We start from the raw sequence: 16,939 nt of genomic DNA, 5'->3' as shown, positions 1-16,939 counted from the left end.
CATAACTTCCTTATCCCCAACCAGCACTTCCTCCAGCCTCCAGTTCAGGAGAGGTTAAGCCTCTATTTCCATACCAGTGATATTATTAATCTACCTATTAGCGCAGGAGCATTCTTCACCATCATTGCAGGGATTTTTTTTTTTTTTATGTGAGCCTTTCTCATAATTTTTCTCTTTTCCCATGGGTAAGAGCCATAATATGAGTCATAATTCAAGTAATATGGTTTAAAATGCTTCTCTGTTCCCCGGGTGGGATCTCATCCATTGAAACTAAATAGTGAAATGGGTTATTGTCTTGACACACATGATGACGGATGCTACAGTAATATCATTATCTTGGCCTTACCAAAAGAAATGGGAATTTATGGGGCAATTTAGCAGTGATAACTGAGGAATAAGTAAATGATTCAAATGTTGTTTTCCTCACACTTCAGGAGGCCACAAAACAACAGTGATTACAAAACATTTGTAAATGTCGGTTTCAATTCACACCAAGAAAATTCTCCAGTACAATACAGCGTTCTCATATTTGTTCTTCATACTCTGACTCACAGATTAATTATGCATAATGTCCCCTTAAATGTGTTGGCCTCCATTTATTTTCACCATTGTACCGTTATGTACCATGACTGTATAAGATTATGGTGCCACAGTGAAAACATTGCAACTATTACTAACAGAAAGAAGAAGGATACAACACAAAATATAACTCTTCAATATTATACTCCCCACAATTACTTTTTCAAAACATGACTCTTCACTATTATACTCCCCCACAATTACGTTTTCCAAATTGTGCATACAAAACATGACTCTTCAATATTAAACTCCACAATTGCTCATGGCTCTTCAATATTATACTCCCCACAATTACTTTTCCCAATTGTGCCCACAATTCCATATACATTTTTGTTTGAAGCATTAAAACTCAGACAAATCGTCCTCACCTCCACATTACCATAGATCTGCATATTTTAGTAAAATCTTTCTTTTCTCAATTGGTTTCTTCTTTATTTATGTTTATAACATTGATGTACTGGTACAGTACATAGGTCTAAGGTAAGTTTGCATTGAGTGCCATCTTGTGGATGTCATTACACATTGAGACAAGGGCTAGTAAACCAGACAAAGACACTCATTTAACCAACCAACATTTAACAGATATATAATTTATTTCACACAGTATGTTTTCCATTTTCCCATGTTTTCCTATTTTCTCCATTTTGTTCAAACTTGCTTAGTTCATCAAAAGTTTCCTACAAGTATGGTCCTAAAATTAAAATCTAATCATTAAAAATGAATCTCTTTAAATGTCTGCAAAGTCGTTTAAGGGGCATATGAGGAGAATTGAAACACTAGAATGCTAGAAACACTAGTAGCCTATTATATGTTTGCGATTTGCATTTGATACAGTGCCACCTTAAGTGCAAAGTGGTATCATAAGAGAGACAGCCTGGAACTGGCTGGTTAGCATATTCATTTCGGCAGATATCTGGGTAACACAGAGCATAGTCATTTTTGGCATTATGTCAGAATGGTTATTTCTTGAGCCACCTTCTGTTGCTATTTGGTCATTTTTTAATTAAAAAAAGCACATAAGCTCTTTTAAATACAGCTGCCTCCCATTTACAGCCAAGTAGTGATGCCTCCTCTTCTGCACTTTCATCATATTTTTCTACTTCACTGTGGATCACCAACCAATTTCTTAAACATGGGATTGGATTTAACAATGGGCTGCTATCACTTTTTCATCACTCATCTTCTTAATTTCTAGTTTCTTTTCAACAGCCACAACCATAGCAGCACCTATGCCACTGGCATTGTCTCTCATTTCATAGTTGAAGTTGTATGTGGGTGCCAAATCTTCAATGGTCTTTTGAAGCCTGCGTCTGAAACTGAGACTGAAAGGAGAAATGGGTTACCGGTAAGTTAAGTTTGTTTACATTTGTCGTTTTAATCAATTAGTTAAACTTCTAACAGCTTGGGGCATGTCAGTTGTATTAATAAGGTTTGGTGTCCCCTCTAACCTATTGGCTAAATGGTAGGCCCATGATTGCCTATATTATACAATTACAAAGCTATAAACTATAAACTCATCACCAGGGATGGATTACTGCACGGGCCTACCGGGCCCAGGCCCAGGGGCCCAAGGGGTCAGGGGGCCCTGAAGCCCAAGCCTTTGCATGGAATCATTGCCTCAATATCAACAAATCAGGATGTAGGCTCTGGATCTGCTGATCAACAGAAAACAGAAAACAACAGCAAACACACTTAATTAAGATTTCAGACCCATAGTCACTTGTGCTGTCTAGGTATAAAAATAAATGTTTTGAAAATATGTTCTGTTATGTCATATACATGTTCAGGTTTTGAACAGAAAATTCTACATGTAGATATGTAGATCTGCAATTTACATTTATCTGAATTTACATTTATCTATAAACATAGAGGACAGATAAATTGCGGACAAATCTCCAACCTCTCAATGGCAGACATGAATTCAGTCTAAAAGCCATAGGGTTGAAGCAACTTTCTGGTATGGTGCCATTAAACAATTTGCTCGTAGCCATCTTCACCAAGTCGAGCCACCTAAGATACCTGCCACTGATAATCTTTTCAAACCTGTAAACACAGAGAGTGAGAGGAACACACACACACACACACACACACACACACACACACACAGATAATTGATACAAAGATACAAATTCTTTTGAACATGGACACTATATGGGCCCTATTAAATGCTTTAGAATGTCATGACAGGGCCCTTAGTCTAAAATGCATGGTCACTGGCGAAAAGCTTATAATTCAGTGGGATGTCCAGTGGGACCACATTGGGAGTGTTTTCGTTATCAAACATTGGGTGGATGGCGCAACAAGGCGTTCCTAAGTTTCTTAATTAGTCATGTGTTTTGGGCGTAACATCGTTTAAACCAATGAGAATGACATCTATCATTCCATTTAAAGGGATGGTTCAGGATTTTGGACAAAGGATCTCATTTCAAAGTTAGCAAGTGTGATATTTATCAGTGGAGACCGTTTTCCACACGTTTCATCCAGTCCTTCTAGTTGCAGAGTTCGCAGGTGCTAAGCTAGCTCAAGTCAACGGTATGTGTTAGATGACATCTAATCGTAGGCTATTAAAGCTGCAGTTGGTAAGATTTTTTTTTGGTCATATTCACTGAAACACTATGCTCCGACAGAACAACATAAATCTATCTTTCTATTCCTGTGCGAGACCTGGGCCTCTGCAGGCGATAACACGCCGTTCTCTGAACTCCTTCCACCGGACTGTAACTTTTTCAATTAGTGTTGCCAGATTGGGTTGAGTGATTTCCGCCCAATCACGCTCAAAAACCCGCCCTCATCATCAAAAAACCGCCCCAACAACAATTTTGTCATAGAGAACCATTCAACTAAACATTTTATTTGCCCGCCTAAAGCTTATATAGGCGTTTTTTATTTGTCTGCCCAATCTGGCAACACTCCCCCCCATGCATCTGGGAGAGGTGGAGGTGTCGCCCATAGACAGTAAAAGAAAGGTGTCGCCTCTGTTTACAAGTCACTGTTTCAATGTCGGCAGATTCCACACAATGGTTTTGCGAGCTTTGAACAGCAACTGTTTGAAATAATTCTGTCTTTCCCCGTTTTGTCCGCAGTGGTGTATCGCCCACCTAAATTCAACAAAGACTTTATCCATGACTTTGCTGACTTTTTGTCTGGACTTATGGTAAAATATGATTAAATTTTAATTTCTGGTGATTTTAATGTCCATGTCTGCTGTGAGTCACAACCTCTGACCCGGGACTTTTTAAACCTCCTCGACTCATTTAGTTTAAAGCAAGCTGCCACCGGGCCACTTAGGCCTTCAGATACCCCTGCCATCCCACTCCCTGCCCCTCCACCCCTCCCCCTGCCAGCTGTCCTCAAGCAGTTTGAGCCCATTTCCCTATCCTCCCCTCTGACTGCCTACCCCCCCGTCTACTCAAGGATGCTACTGTCCCCTTCCTCCTGCCCCCTTCCTCCTGCTGCTGATAAACATCATCCTCACCTCTGGTTGCGTCCTGGCTGCCTTCAAGCATGCTATGGTTCAACCATTACTAAAAAAGCCCAACTTTGACCCCACTATCCTCTCAAACTTCAGGCTTATCTCCAAGCTACCGTTCCTATCCAAAGTCCTTGAGCGAGTGGTCAATGTCCAGCTGCAATCCTTCCTATCCAACAATAACATTTCTGAGAAGGTCCAGTCTGGCTTTAGAACAGCCCACAGCACAGAAACTGCGCTCCTGAGAGTCCTCAATGACCTGCTCCTAGCCGCTGACTCAGGTAGCCCTGTCATCCTGGTGCTCTTAGATCTAACAGCAGCCTTCAACACGGTGGATCACAGGATCCTGCTGGCTCGGCTCGAGCATCATGTGGGCATCAAAGACTCAGCCCTGTAAGTTCTTCCGGTCCTACCTGGCCGATAGGAGCTTCTCTGTCCAGCTAGGAGACTCTATCTCCCCTCCTGCCCCCCTCACCTGCGGGGTCCCTCAAGGATCTATTTTGGGTCCCATCCTCTTTTTACTGTACATTTTACCCCTAGGGGATATCCTGGCAAAACATAACATCTCCTTCCACTGCTTTGCAGATGACGTCCAGCTGTATATCCCCCTTAAAGCTGATGGGCAGGCTGCACTCCATCTACTGCGTGATTGTCTAGCTGACATCAAGGCCATACCTGTCAACACTCATCTCCCAGCACCCTCCCGTTTTGTTATTTCTCCCGGAAAACTCCCGTAATTTCCATGGCCATCAAACTTCATTTTAAAATCATTGATCCATTCAGGTTGCCAGATTGTGTATGAAATACACCCTACACATACACGATCACTTAGTTTCAATTTCAACCGTTTTGTCATAGGCTAAAACCTGGCAACCCAAAACCCAAATAAGGAAGTGGGTGCTGACTGCGCAGCCTGAGTCTCGTCGTAAGCAAGCGGGCTAGTTGAATGGCCTACTCCAGAACTAGCTGTTGTGAAATTGTTGGGAATTTAATTGATTAACACATCACATAAACTGTTATTGAGTGTTGTTGATACACTGAACTTGTGCCCTTGGAACCAAATCTGACAGCAAGCAGCTTTGGAGTTTTGGAAGTAGGCTGCAGGCAGGCAGCTGGGGGATACATAACTGGCATGCGTAAGGTAATGGTAAGGTAAAAGCAACGACCGAAATGCAGTGTTGAAACACGTGTATGAAACGTATTAAATATGCAAACACAGATCCGGTATAAACACTGACCCCCCCCAACCCCCCGAAAAGAAATCTCCCGTTTTTGGAAAGCTAAATGTTCACAAGTATGATAAAGGCATGGATGGGTGCAAACTTCCTCAACCTTAATGAGAGCAAGACTGAGTTAATTGTCTTTGGCAAAACCTCTCCGACCTTCTCCACCAATGCCCTGGGCCCCCTTGCCTCTAACATCAGGCCCTCTGTCAGAAATCTGGGCGTGATTTTTGACAGCAAATTCAAGTTCGAACAGCAGGTCAGTGCAGTAGTGAGGAAGAGCTTTTTCCACCTCAGAACTCTAGCTAAGACCAAAGCCTACCTGCCCCAGAGCGATCTTGAGAGAGTCATCCATGCCTTCATCACATCACAACTGGACTACTGTAATGCTCTCTACACTTGCATCGATCAATCCCAGCTCCGCCGCCTGCAGTTGGTTCAGAACTCAGCTGCCCGACTCCTCACCTGCACTAAAAAACGCGAACATATCACCCCAGTTCTGGATTCACTCCACTGGCTCCCCATCCACTACCACATCAATTTCAAACTCCTCTTGACTGTATACAAATCTCTCCATGGTCTGGCCCCCACCTACCTGTCTGATCTTCTCCATCACCATTCCCCTTCCAGAGCACTACGGTCAGCAGACCAACTGCGGCTGGAAGAACCCAGGGCCAGGCTGAAAACTAGGGGGGACAGAGCCTTTTCAGTGGAAGCCCCTAGACTCTGGAACTGCCTCCCCCTCCACATCCGTTCAGCTCAGTCTAAATGTTTTTAAGTCCCTTTTAAAGACCCACCTCTTTTCACTTGCCTTTGGCTAGTGTCTCCCCTTATGCCCCAGTGTTTAGTTTTAAATGTTCTTTTTTCTGCATTTCTTAATTTATTTTAGCCCTTTTTGTTTTTGTGCCTTACTGTTTTAATTTATTGCACTTTATTGTGAAGCACTTTGGTGCGGCTAAGCCGTCTGTAAATGCGCTATATAAATAAAATTGACATTGACATTGACATAAATCAGTTTTAGAAAAAAACCCGCACAAAAACTGAATGTCACTTAATAACAGAAGCATTATGTCATAAATGTTTATGACTTGTTTATGACACGTTCATGACACTCTTATGTCGACACTGTCAAGTAAAGTGTAACCAGTGATAGTCTAGGCTACTGCAGATAGGCCTAGGCAATGTTCACGTCATTCAGGCAGAATACGGGCGCTGCTTTCTCTAGGTATTGGTATTTATGTCCTTCGAAAACTGTGTTAAAATGCTATGTTTTGCAGTCAGTATTTCAAAAATTTCCCGGGGGAGAAACCTCCGGACTCCGGCTAATAGCACCCGCACCTTCTCTCAGCAAAATAATTCCATCTTCCTTGACTGGCCACATTGCCTATTGGAATCAGCAGAATGTTATTGCTAACAATTCACTTGCATTTCTTTGGGAAATAAATGTATGAATGAACTGAGGTAATTTCCCACTAATTGTTTGATCTCTGCTCAAATTAATATGAGCTAGCTATACCGATGTTGGTTATTATCTAACACATAACGACTTTACTCTTTTTTGAGGTTAATTTCCCCCCACTAATATGCTGTATTGCTCTCCTGAAAAAAAGTCATAGGGTTCAAAACATTGGAAAAAAGATGGCACAAATTATCAGTTATTAATCATTTTAATAATGAAGGTATCTAAACACAACAGCCTCCAAAGAGCACAGTAGTTTGAATCAGTCATCATCTTAGTCCTCCTCCTCCTCATCTTCCTCGTCTTCTTCCTCATCTCCATCGCTGTCCTCAAGCAGCTTGGAATGAATGGCCAGTCTTTGGGCAACAGCCGTAACCATAGCAGCACCCTTGCCACTTCCATCGTCTGTCACTAAAAACTTGATGTCGCATTTGGGTGCCAACGTTTTAACAGTCTCCTCAAGCCTGTCACTATAACTTAAGGATAAATGAGATAAGTTACTACATGTGTCCTTAGTAGATATCACAACATCACATGAAATGGATGTCACTGCTTGTTATGACATAATTACTTGAATTACTTTCAATTGTTATAGTACTTTCTTATGATTGCTTAGCATGTAGGGTAGCCTGAGGAAGAGCTGCTCGATGGTGTTTTATGCCCCCGTCGTCTTCCAGGTAGCGCTGCCACCGCTGACTTAAAGGCACCTAATCCTAAACCTAACTCCAAACCTAATCCTAACCTTAACCCATGCCTAACCCTAGTGATTCCAGGCAGCGCTGCCTTGAAGACAACGTTGGGGGCATATAACACCAAGACACGGAAGAGCCAGGGGCTGCAAACGTTGCACGAAAAATAAAAATAATACCTACCAAGGGAGCTACAGTATATGGTGTGCGGATCACTCTCTTTTACCTTTTAGCTTTGAAGTCATACTTTTCTGATCCAGCACCCATCCAAAATTGTGGAAAAGGGATGTGTGTGGTCATACGTCTACTCTATTATTGCTTAGAACATAATGCATGTGTGCAATGTGTGTGTGTGTGTGTGTGTGTGTGTGTGTGTGTGTGTCTTCATACTAGAATACTGTTCTCAAACTGATATAACATACACATACAGAAGCAGTGACCATCAAGTTCCAAGCAGTCATTGAACTGGATCAGTTGCAGTGCCCTCTGTGGGGGATTTTTGGAATTTGCGTCTTTCACTAGGTAGTGCTACACCACAAACGGGCGGTTATGGTCTGGATTGATGCACCTCATTGAGACCAACATATACCACAACATTTTGTCATCTTGGGTGCAATGGTTAGTGAGTTATTCCATGAAAACTGCTTTCAGCTTCTATTCCATGTCAGCCCACCATGTTTCATGTTCCCTGGAGTCCCGGGTATCGTTGGCCAAAATTTTGACAAAACTTATATTAACATATATAAACTTATTTTAACATATGCTGCGCTAACGGCATTCATTATTATGGGTGTACAGTCATTTTGTATTTTTGTATTTTCAAATCTAATCGAATAAAAAAGTATATTTTTATGATATGTTGTTGATAAGTATGTTATGATAAATTAAATAGTATGCTACAGTACGAGCCTGCGCAAAAATAGACTCCCTATATCAATACACAAAATTTGATGAGCCCTCTATTATTTCTCATTGAGTTTTACTTTGTCAAAAGTATAAGCCACTAGCAGCTCTATAACTTTGCAATTCTATTACCCAGGGAGAGACAAGCCAACACATGTCTACTACATCTGTCACCGTGTTTAGCTGCTGTTATCATAACCGATGGGTAACATGTTGAAATTCAACTTACTGTGGGTGCTTTGTGTAGACGGTTCCATCCACCCCCACTGTGGTGGTCAAGTGGCTCAGTCCACGGTTGTTGCGGATTCGATTGGCTATGGTGGCCAGGGCTGCGCCACATAGCTGTGCTGAGCGAGTGGAGAGAATGTCACAGACCAGCCGCACAATCTCACAGTCGTCTGGCCCTGCAGGGAGTCCCAGATCTTCAGTAAGGATCAGCTGGGCCCGCTCCAGACCAGTGTCCTCCCTTAGGACCGGCAAAGACACACAGACACCTAAATTTCCCTCTGGAAAAACAAAGTCTCTATCTATCTATCTATCTATCTATCTATCTACAGTGTATTTATCTATCTATATATCTATCTAATTGTACAGACTTAGTCACTGGTGCTATTTTTGTCATTTATTTTTTAAATACTTCCTTGCAATAATATTTACAAATAAATAGTACTTTGTCTATCATCTATCCAAAAATCAAGGATTGAGTATACAGTATATCTCAGCATAGAGAGGGATAAGACATGAGGTGACTCACTCTTCAATCTCGGATATGAATCGAGTCTCAAAGCTGTCAGGAGTTAAGAGTGCTTCTGACGTCTCACCCCCAAAGACCAAATTCTTCTTGGCCATTTCTATCAGAACCAGTCGAGCCACCTCACCCAGGTACATACCACTAATCATCTTCTCAAACCTGCACACACACACACACACACAATATATTTATTATACACACATAATATATTATTAACTAATAATAATGTAAAGTGTGGTATTGTATCAAAAGGTTTAACAGTAGCAAAATTATGAAATCAGGTAAAATGTAAAAACAGATTTTTGAACCAAAGGTCAGGCCAAGTCCTAGTGACCAACCAAAGGGTGTACATTTCATTTCAGTGTATGTGACACCCTATTATTGACCAAATAAACATTACATTGTAACACATTAAAATGTGCCAGAACGCTCACCACACACCAGCTTGAGGCGGAGAGTGAGGGAGTGAATGAGCCAAATACACTAGGGGGATGATTAGGCGGCCAGATTGAATGAGTCAGGTTGGGAATTTAGCCAGGACATTGGGGAACCCCTCTATTCTTTGTTATAAGTGCCATGGGATCTTAAATGACCACAGTGAGTCAAGGGTTTAACATGTCATCTGAAGGTCGGCATCTCCTGCAGTACAGTGTCCCCGTCACTGCACTGGGGGCATTGGGATTGATATTTTTGGCCAGAGGGAAGAGTGCAGAGGCAGAGCTTTGAGGGCAGTAGCTTACGTGTGGACACCTGGGTTGATAGAGGTGCGGTCAACTTCCACGTCAAACTCCGTCTGGATGTCTCTGAGGGAGCCATCGTCCCCGAAGCCCCCCCACTCTGTGTTGATGCACATGCGTCCTTCGTCTCCTTCCACACGCTTCACGTTACGCATCTCCTCCATGTAGCAGGCGTTGGTCCCTGTGCCTGCAGGACAGGGCCCAGATTTATAAACTGATTATAACTTTACAAGGAAAACAGCAGCCACTGAGATGGTGGTGGTGGTGGATTTGGTCCTAAAAAAGACCAGATCCACAGTAGAGTGAACTGCCTTCTCTATAAAGGGCTAATCAAGCTAATTAATGATATGTATTAATGTGTTAAAAAGTGTTTTAAAATAGTGTATTAATTCGATGTTGAATTCAAGTCAATTTCAAATGCCAATATTATTATGCTGTGTATCGCTTTTCATTCTCCATGTTTAAGACATAAGGAAGGCGATATTCTGTTTTAACTAATATGACTATGCCATAGTTTCTGCTTACCAATAATCAAGCCAATCTCACAGCTCTGGTCCTGGTACCCACAATTCATCATGGTCCCGACAGTGTCATTCACCATGGCAATAGAACCAATGTCATAGTCCTGAGGGAAATGGACAAAAATCAATATTAACATTCCACAATTTGGCACTGATATAAGATTAAGCGAGTTATTCAAACAGACAACCTGACCAGACAACCCAGTTAAATGGAAAGAACACAGTTTCTGTAGAGTGCTGTTTGGGAATGCATATGGTCATTACAGTTGCCCTGTAGAGTCTGACAAATCTGTCCTTTTTTCTCCCTGAAAGGACATGAGCCGTTTTAGCTGTGTGTATTGAATGACATAAATCTACTCTGATTCTAACATATCCACTTAGTGATATATCACATCAATGAAATGACACTTGCTTCTAGGTGTGTCCGGAAATTCTGATTATCTAAATTATTTGGGATAAACCTCATTTGAAATATTTCAGTGTATTAATACATAGGGTATATAGGCCAATATTTAATATGGCATTGGTGGCAGATATTGCCATGGCTGTAGTTCAGCTGTAGGCTATCTTGAGTACTGCAGCTAATCACAGCCATGGTGATATCTGCCACCATTACCACAATCACTCTGATTATCTTAAAGAAGTTGAATATAAATAAAATAAAAAGTTGTATTTTGTTTATAACATTTTCTAGGGGTGCTAATAATTGTGGCACCTGTGTGGTGTTTTGTTAGAAAAATATTTCTTAATGAGGATTTTTATTTCTTTTCACCATACATTGTTTTTATTGTGATACTAAGATAGAATGCAAAAATATTAATAACTACCAATAACTGTGGAGAGCACTGTATGCTGTTTACACATATAACCCAGGCCTGTTATACCATATACCTGGGCACAACTAGGCATACTATACCTCAGATATCATGCAGACATTACCAGAGCCGGACAGTAACGGAGTACATTTACTTGAGTACAATTTTGAGGGATCTGTACTTTACTCAAGTATCATTTTTGGGGAGTACTCATGACTTTACTCAAGTACATTTGAGAGGCAAATATTGTACTCTTTACTCCACTACATTTCTATCCATAATCCATACTACTTCTAAAAAAAAAGGAAAAAAGAAAAATCTCGGAAACCCTCAATTTGTTGTTTCCCTCTCAAACATGATTGGATTGTGCAGGCGCCACTGATTGAGACAGCCTATCAGCAATCACCTTCAGCTTTCCGCCAAAGTCAACTCCATGGTCAGATTTAGATAAGAGAAGTCATAGACGAAACAATGGATGAAGACGCAGCAGGTCCATCCCGGGAACCTGAGGCCCCACCTCGCCAGACTATTTCAATTTTCTGAACAAGTTAATGATAGTGTTCGCTTCAAGTGTTTCAATTACAAAATAGTATTTTGCATTTGAAATACGTATTTTAAATACATGTATTAGAAATATTGCCCATCCCTGGCAACATGGTAAAAAGATGAAAATTACTTGATTCAATTCCTTTTACATTCTCCAAGGTATTAACATTAACATTTTTCATAACTCCATGTAGGACATTTCTGTACATAAATGTGAGCACTGTGGCAGTAGTAATGCAATATTTAGAAAATGTAGGCTACTCTTGTACTCTTGATACTCAAGTACCGGTACTTTTAAAAACAAGTACTTCAGTACTTTTACTTAAGTAGACATTTGACTGTTGTACTTTTACTTGTACTTGAGTAAAATTTAGCAAAGGGTATCTGTACTTTTACTCAAGTAATGAAGCTGTGTACTCTGTCCGCCTCTGGACATTACAATATATAGGAAATGTGATAGCACATTATACCAATGTTAACATATACAATATGAATGCACAGCAGTAAAACATTTGTGGTGCATATACAGTATGTTAAAAGATATGAACATGGACATGAGTCACTCACTCCTCTCCTCTTAATGGCCTCTCTCAGCATCAGCACCACATCCTGCCCCTCCACTCCAGAGCAGGCAAAGCCCTTAGTCCACCGGATCAAGATGCTCTGCACAAAAAGACATACATACATACACACTTGTAAATCTTCTGAAACAGGACTTGCATTAACACATTGTTATTTGAAGTACCATGATAAGCAATGGGTCTCAGGCTCAAGTCAAGGCAAAAAAAAAAAAAAGTCAAGGCATGGTCTTTTAAGCAATAACATGGCCCATGTGCAAAATAAAAAGTTGCAGCCAAGGGTTATCAGTCCTGTAAAAGCTGGTTTATATATAATCATCTATGTGTGTTTCCCATTGAATAGACCATATAAACGTGCTCACAATGGAAGAGTGACATACTCACTGTCTTCACTATAGCCCATCATTGACATTGGTATTTTCAGTACATCTTAGACACCTTTATCCAAAGCAATCTAATAGTAGCAGGTTATTGAACTTATATGGAACCTATGAACAGTAACTAACCTTGTCAATGTCTTTTTGCTCACAGGGAAAGGAGAAGGTGAAACCAAGAGGGAGAATCTTGTCTTTGAGTTCTAATGACTCAAGGAACTCAGCTAGGCACGCTGCTATATGATCAAAGAGCTGCAAAGAGAAAGCAAAGGCTGACATGTCAGTAAATGCAAATCGCACCTGTCCCAAACAAATGCACAGATCATAAGGAACATTTTCAATGCACTCAGACATACAACACAAACTTCCCCCATAACCTGCACACACACCACACACACATCCAGACGGATGCACAGTGCACACACACACACACATGCACACACACACACACACACACACACACACACACACACACACACCTCCTCTCCAGGTCCCTGCATCATCTCCTGAGGTATGGCGCACACTTGTGAATCGTTCTTCAGCACTTTCTGCAGGTTCTCTTCCACACACACATGCAGCACACGGAAATTTGTCCCGCCCAGATCTAGAGCCAAGAAGTCCCCTTTCTCTGGGAGAACCAATCAGATAGGATCATGAGATACTGTAAGTCTAGACCATGAGAATCAAAACTCTTTACAGTGGGAATCTGTCAATTTCTCTTATTTATTTTTTTGCTGTACAATCATGATCTCTAACATTTTATTTGTGTTGTGTGACACATGAGTAGATAAATTATCTTCAATTACACTAGTAAATTATTTGTAACTGTTTTACAGGAAAAAAAATGTGATCAAACTGAAAACAAAAAGCAGTAGAGCAAGGTATTTTTCAGAGCAGCTTGTCATACCAGTCCCATCTGGTGTATCCCTGACAAAGGTCGGTAGCATCTTGACCGGGGCTCGCCGGTGGGTGTGCTTGCCCAGCCCTCTAATGAGGTCCTTACGAAGCTTTGAGGACACCTCACGCAGCTTCTCCAGTGAGAGCTGGAAAGGCAGTAGGAAGTCTTCCACCTGAACAAAACACCATGGACATTACTGTGTATATGAAGCTGCAATATCCTCATGTGCATCATGTCAAAATCATTCTTGAAGTTGACATATTTTCTAAAAATGAAAAGATAGTTCGTTCTCACATATCAAAACCCTCAAGCAGTATATTCATATAGTCATAGTTTTTTTCATCCCCAAGGAACATTAATAATAGGCCTATAAATAAACATTACATAGAATTATATAGCTGAAATAAAGAATGCAGTCTCTCACTCTACCACAGGGTGGACTCTTTCGACAGATATGCTTTTCGTTCCTATGACCTCAGATGTTTCCAAGAGCTTGATTTGAGGATTACGCATATTGTTTTGTAACAACCGTTTCTCGCGTCTCTGTTCATTGTACATTTCCATATGTGTTCTGATTATGTTCATTAATTAATGAAATACTATACCAAATTCTTGTGTTATATTGAGGATAGCTAAAGGGCCTATTAGGTTTGACTTTTCAAAACACTTCTGCTGCTAACTCATTCTGTTTTTGTACCACAGTTTCTTATAAATTAAGCTAAAATGAAAGCAGATGAGGGTGAAAGAAAGATAGAGCAAGAGACAGAGAGAGAGAGAGAGAGAGAGAGAGAGAGAGAGAGAGGGAGGAAGGAAACATTCCACAGGAAGGGGCTGGCAGTGTTTGGTGCCTCCCAGCTTGGACAAATACAGGCACCAACACATTACTAATCTCAGGAGATGGCATGTTCATACAGTCAACTTTCCTGTTCCCTTAGAAGGAACACGTTGGCTCTCATCCATGTTGCAGTGCTTAAAATGTTTTCTGTCTTGTTGAAATACCTCAAACAAGTTCCAACATTCTCACTTTGTGTTTTTTTCTTTTTCTTACTTTCATGCTTTTCACTTACTTACAGGGTACATTATGCAATCAGGACCTATCTCATTGAGATCAATCTCACTCTCTCACTTTTTTTTATAAGCTGCAGCGGAAGTTTTAGTGCACACTCATTCACTATGCATGGTAGTACTTTTCCAAAGTCTCTCTTCACCCCAACCCATCTCTGACACTCATTTTTTTTTTCTTCACAGACTTGCTTGGCTGGGTTTACAGTGGGAGAGTCTGTCTCTTCCTGACTGCATCTGATTACCTGTTGGGTGACTTGCAAATCTTAATGGTGTCTCATAGTCATATGAAAATGCAAAGGACTTGTTGTGTTGTTGTTGTTGTATATGAATGTATGTGCAAGTCTCAGTCACGCATTAATACGTTGACACACACAATATTTCCTAACACCAACTGCACTCAACACAATGATGTCTCCACATTTTACATGCCCTTTTCAATCACTTCTCTAGAAACACACTGACATCCAATAGTAAGAGAAAGACAGGAGGAGTGTTAAAGCCACATGGAACTACCTTACTCATGGTGGCAGGGGAGATGGCAGCTTCGTCTGAGTCGTCATCTTCATCTTCAAGTTTGGCCCTCTTGGCACGAGGGGCATCAGTGTCACCATTTGAAACTTCACTGCTCATTTGCACAGCTTTACTTTTTCTACTACAGGAATGACTAGTGGATGGAAAGCATGAATTACATTCAAGGTTGTTGGGAAACTCAGGCATATAATTGAATTTCCTCTTGAGGATCAATAAACTATCTATCTATCTATCTATAACTTAGGCCTGGACTATATTTTTCAGGACTGTTTTTCTTTCATCATGTCTTCAATTTTTCCAGCAAGGCAATTATGGATAGAATGACAATGAAACTGAGAACATGAAATCGAAATACTTGTGAGAACCAAAAGTAGCACAGTTAACATTTTAACTGTGTGATTTTGACACCTGAGGCATATGTCGCAGACACGCATAAAATTTCAGTTCCCGCTGTTTCCAATTCTCATGATTATAGCCTAAAAGCCAAGGCATCTCATCGCTCAGAAATTCTGGTTTGTTTGTTCGGGGGAAATGAGCAATGATCTACATCTACATAGAACCAGAAGAAAATGTCAGTGGGATAGCCTACCGCTCAAATGCGCTGAATCTATTAGCCTATACGACAAAAGAAAAATCAGATGAAATGCCAATAACAGATTTTATGAAGCGCATCTTAATATAGGCTACGACACTAACGAGATAGCAAAAAAATGTAGCTGAGCCTACCTTCAAGTGAGATGTGCTTCTGTTGCCTCCGATATTCCGATTGACATCGACTTCCTGTTATTTGGTCAATTTAATAGAGCAACGGCTCGTCCTGAACACATCTCAAGTTCAACTCTTCTTCTTCGACTCAATACTTGACATGCCTTTAGAGGGTGGAGAGCAGTGGCTATAACCTAACCATTGCTTTTGTTTCAAGTGCCACAGTGCACCATTTAGTGTTATTGAAGGTATTTTCCTGGCATGCAGAAGTTATACATTTAGGCTACTCTCTAGTTTACATAATGAAATATAGGACAACATTATGTTAGGCTATTTTGTGTGTTAGTCTACCACTAAGATCTGAATAGGCTAAGGATTTTAGGAATTTAAAAATAACGTCAAACTAATGATTTGCCTACTTTTCTCATGAAAGGAAGTGTGGTTATGTCGAAAGCCTATCGGTTAACCATCGTTCAGTGTTATGACATTTCCTCAACTGGCTTACAACATTCTTCTTTGAAACTTAACGGTTTAAATTAGGCTTACAGCTTCCTTGCAGAAAGAGTGATCACAACTGCAAACACTAGACAATATGGCCTAAATGATAATAGACTATGCCTAATAATAAGACTAATAATTGGAATAATAATAATAAAGTGAATAGTTAAATGATCATAAATAACGGCTCAATCTAAGATGAATCATTAGCCATATAATAATAATCACTAAAGGACAATTCATAGCTCAGAGCTGTATATATTTTATCTTGCGCCCCCATATGGTTGCTGCATGCATTCAAGCACTGTCAATACAGATTCATTGGTAGGCTATCATTCACCATCCTCAGGTCAACTTGGCATAGACAACTCATTCACTTTCTAATTTTAAATTCTGTGTTGAAAATGTTCTAAATGATCCCTGTGAATGCTTTTAGATTCTCTTTTGCTATATTTGCAAATGTCCTTATCCTATTTGTGATTTGTATTGTGTATGTTTTGTAAGCTATTCCTTTTGCATTTCTTTGCCAGGCCTCACTTGGAAAAGAGAGTTCTGTCTTAGTGTGATAGCCATGGTTAATCAAAGGATAAATAGGCTA

General features: G+C 40.5%; 1 protein-coding gene and 1 long non-coding RNA gene across 3 annotated transcripts; both read right to left on the bottom strand.

Annotated features, from left to right (window-relative positions):
• Positions 1 to 2,485: 2,485 nt before the first annotated feature.
• Positions 2,486 to 6,167, bottom strand: LOC121708979. Its single transcript, XR_006031811.1, has 3 exons — positions 5,867 to 6,167; positions 5,594 to 5,741; positions 2,486 to 2,622 (listed from the first exon to the last, which is right to left on the bottom strand). It is a non-coding gene; the product is annotated as an uncharacterized LOC121708979 (long non-coding RNA).
• Positions 6,168 to 6,919: 752 nt separating this feature from the next.
• LOC121708963 (hexokinase-2-like) lies at positions 6,920 to 16,000 on the bottom strand. 2 transcript variants are annotated; one of them, XM_042091956.1, is made up of 11 exons: positions 15,865 to 16,000; positions 15,121 to 15,271; positions 13,552 to 13,714; positions 13,124 to 13,272; positions 12,777 to 12,896; positions 12,260 to 12,355; positions 10,336 to 10,435; positions 9,814 to 9,997; positions 9,077 to 9,232; positions 8,552 to 8,788; positions 6,920 to 7,206 (listed from the first exon to the last, which is right to left on the bottom strand). In XM_042091956.1, the coding sequence occupies exons 2-11, from the start codon at positions 15,235 to 15,237 to the stop codon at positions 7,005 to 7,007; spliced, it is 1,524 nt and encodes a 507-aa protein (XP_041947890.1). In that variant the 5' UTR covers positions 15,238 to 15,271; positions 15,865 to 16,000; the 3' UTR covers positions 6,920 to 7,004. The 2 variants fall into 2 exon arrangements, with proteins under 2 accessions (XP_041947890.1, XP_041947891.1); XM_042091957.1 differs by lacking the exon at positions 15,865 to 16,000 and having other exon boundaries at positions 15,126 to 15,236.
• Positions 16,001 to 16,939: the final 939 nt, after the last annotated feature.

This window comes from Alosa sapidissima, chromosome 5 (genome assembly GCF_018492685.1).
Source record: "Alosa sapidissima isolate fAloSap1 chromosome 5, fAloSap1.pri, whole genome shotgun sequence".
NCBI lineage: Eukaryota > Metazoa > Chordata > Actinopteri > Clupeiformes > Clupeidae > Alosa > Alosa sapidissima.
The sequence above is the reverse complement of the archived record's forward strand: the minus strand, read 5'-3'. Positions and strand labels throughout refer to the sequence as shown.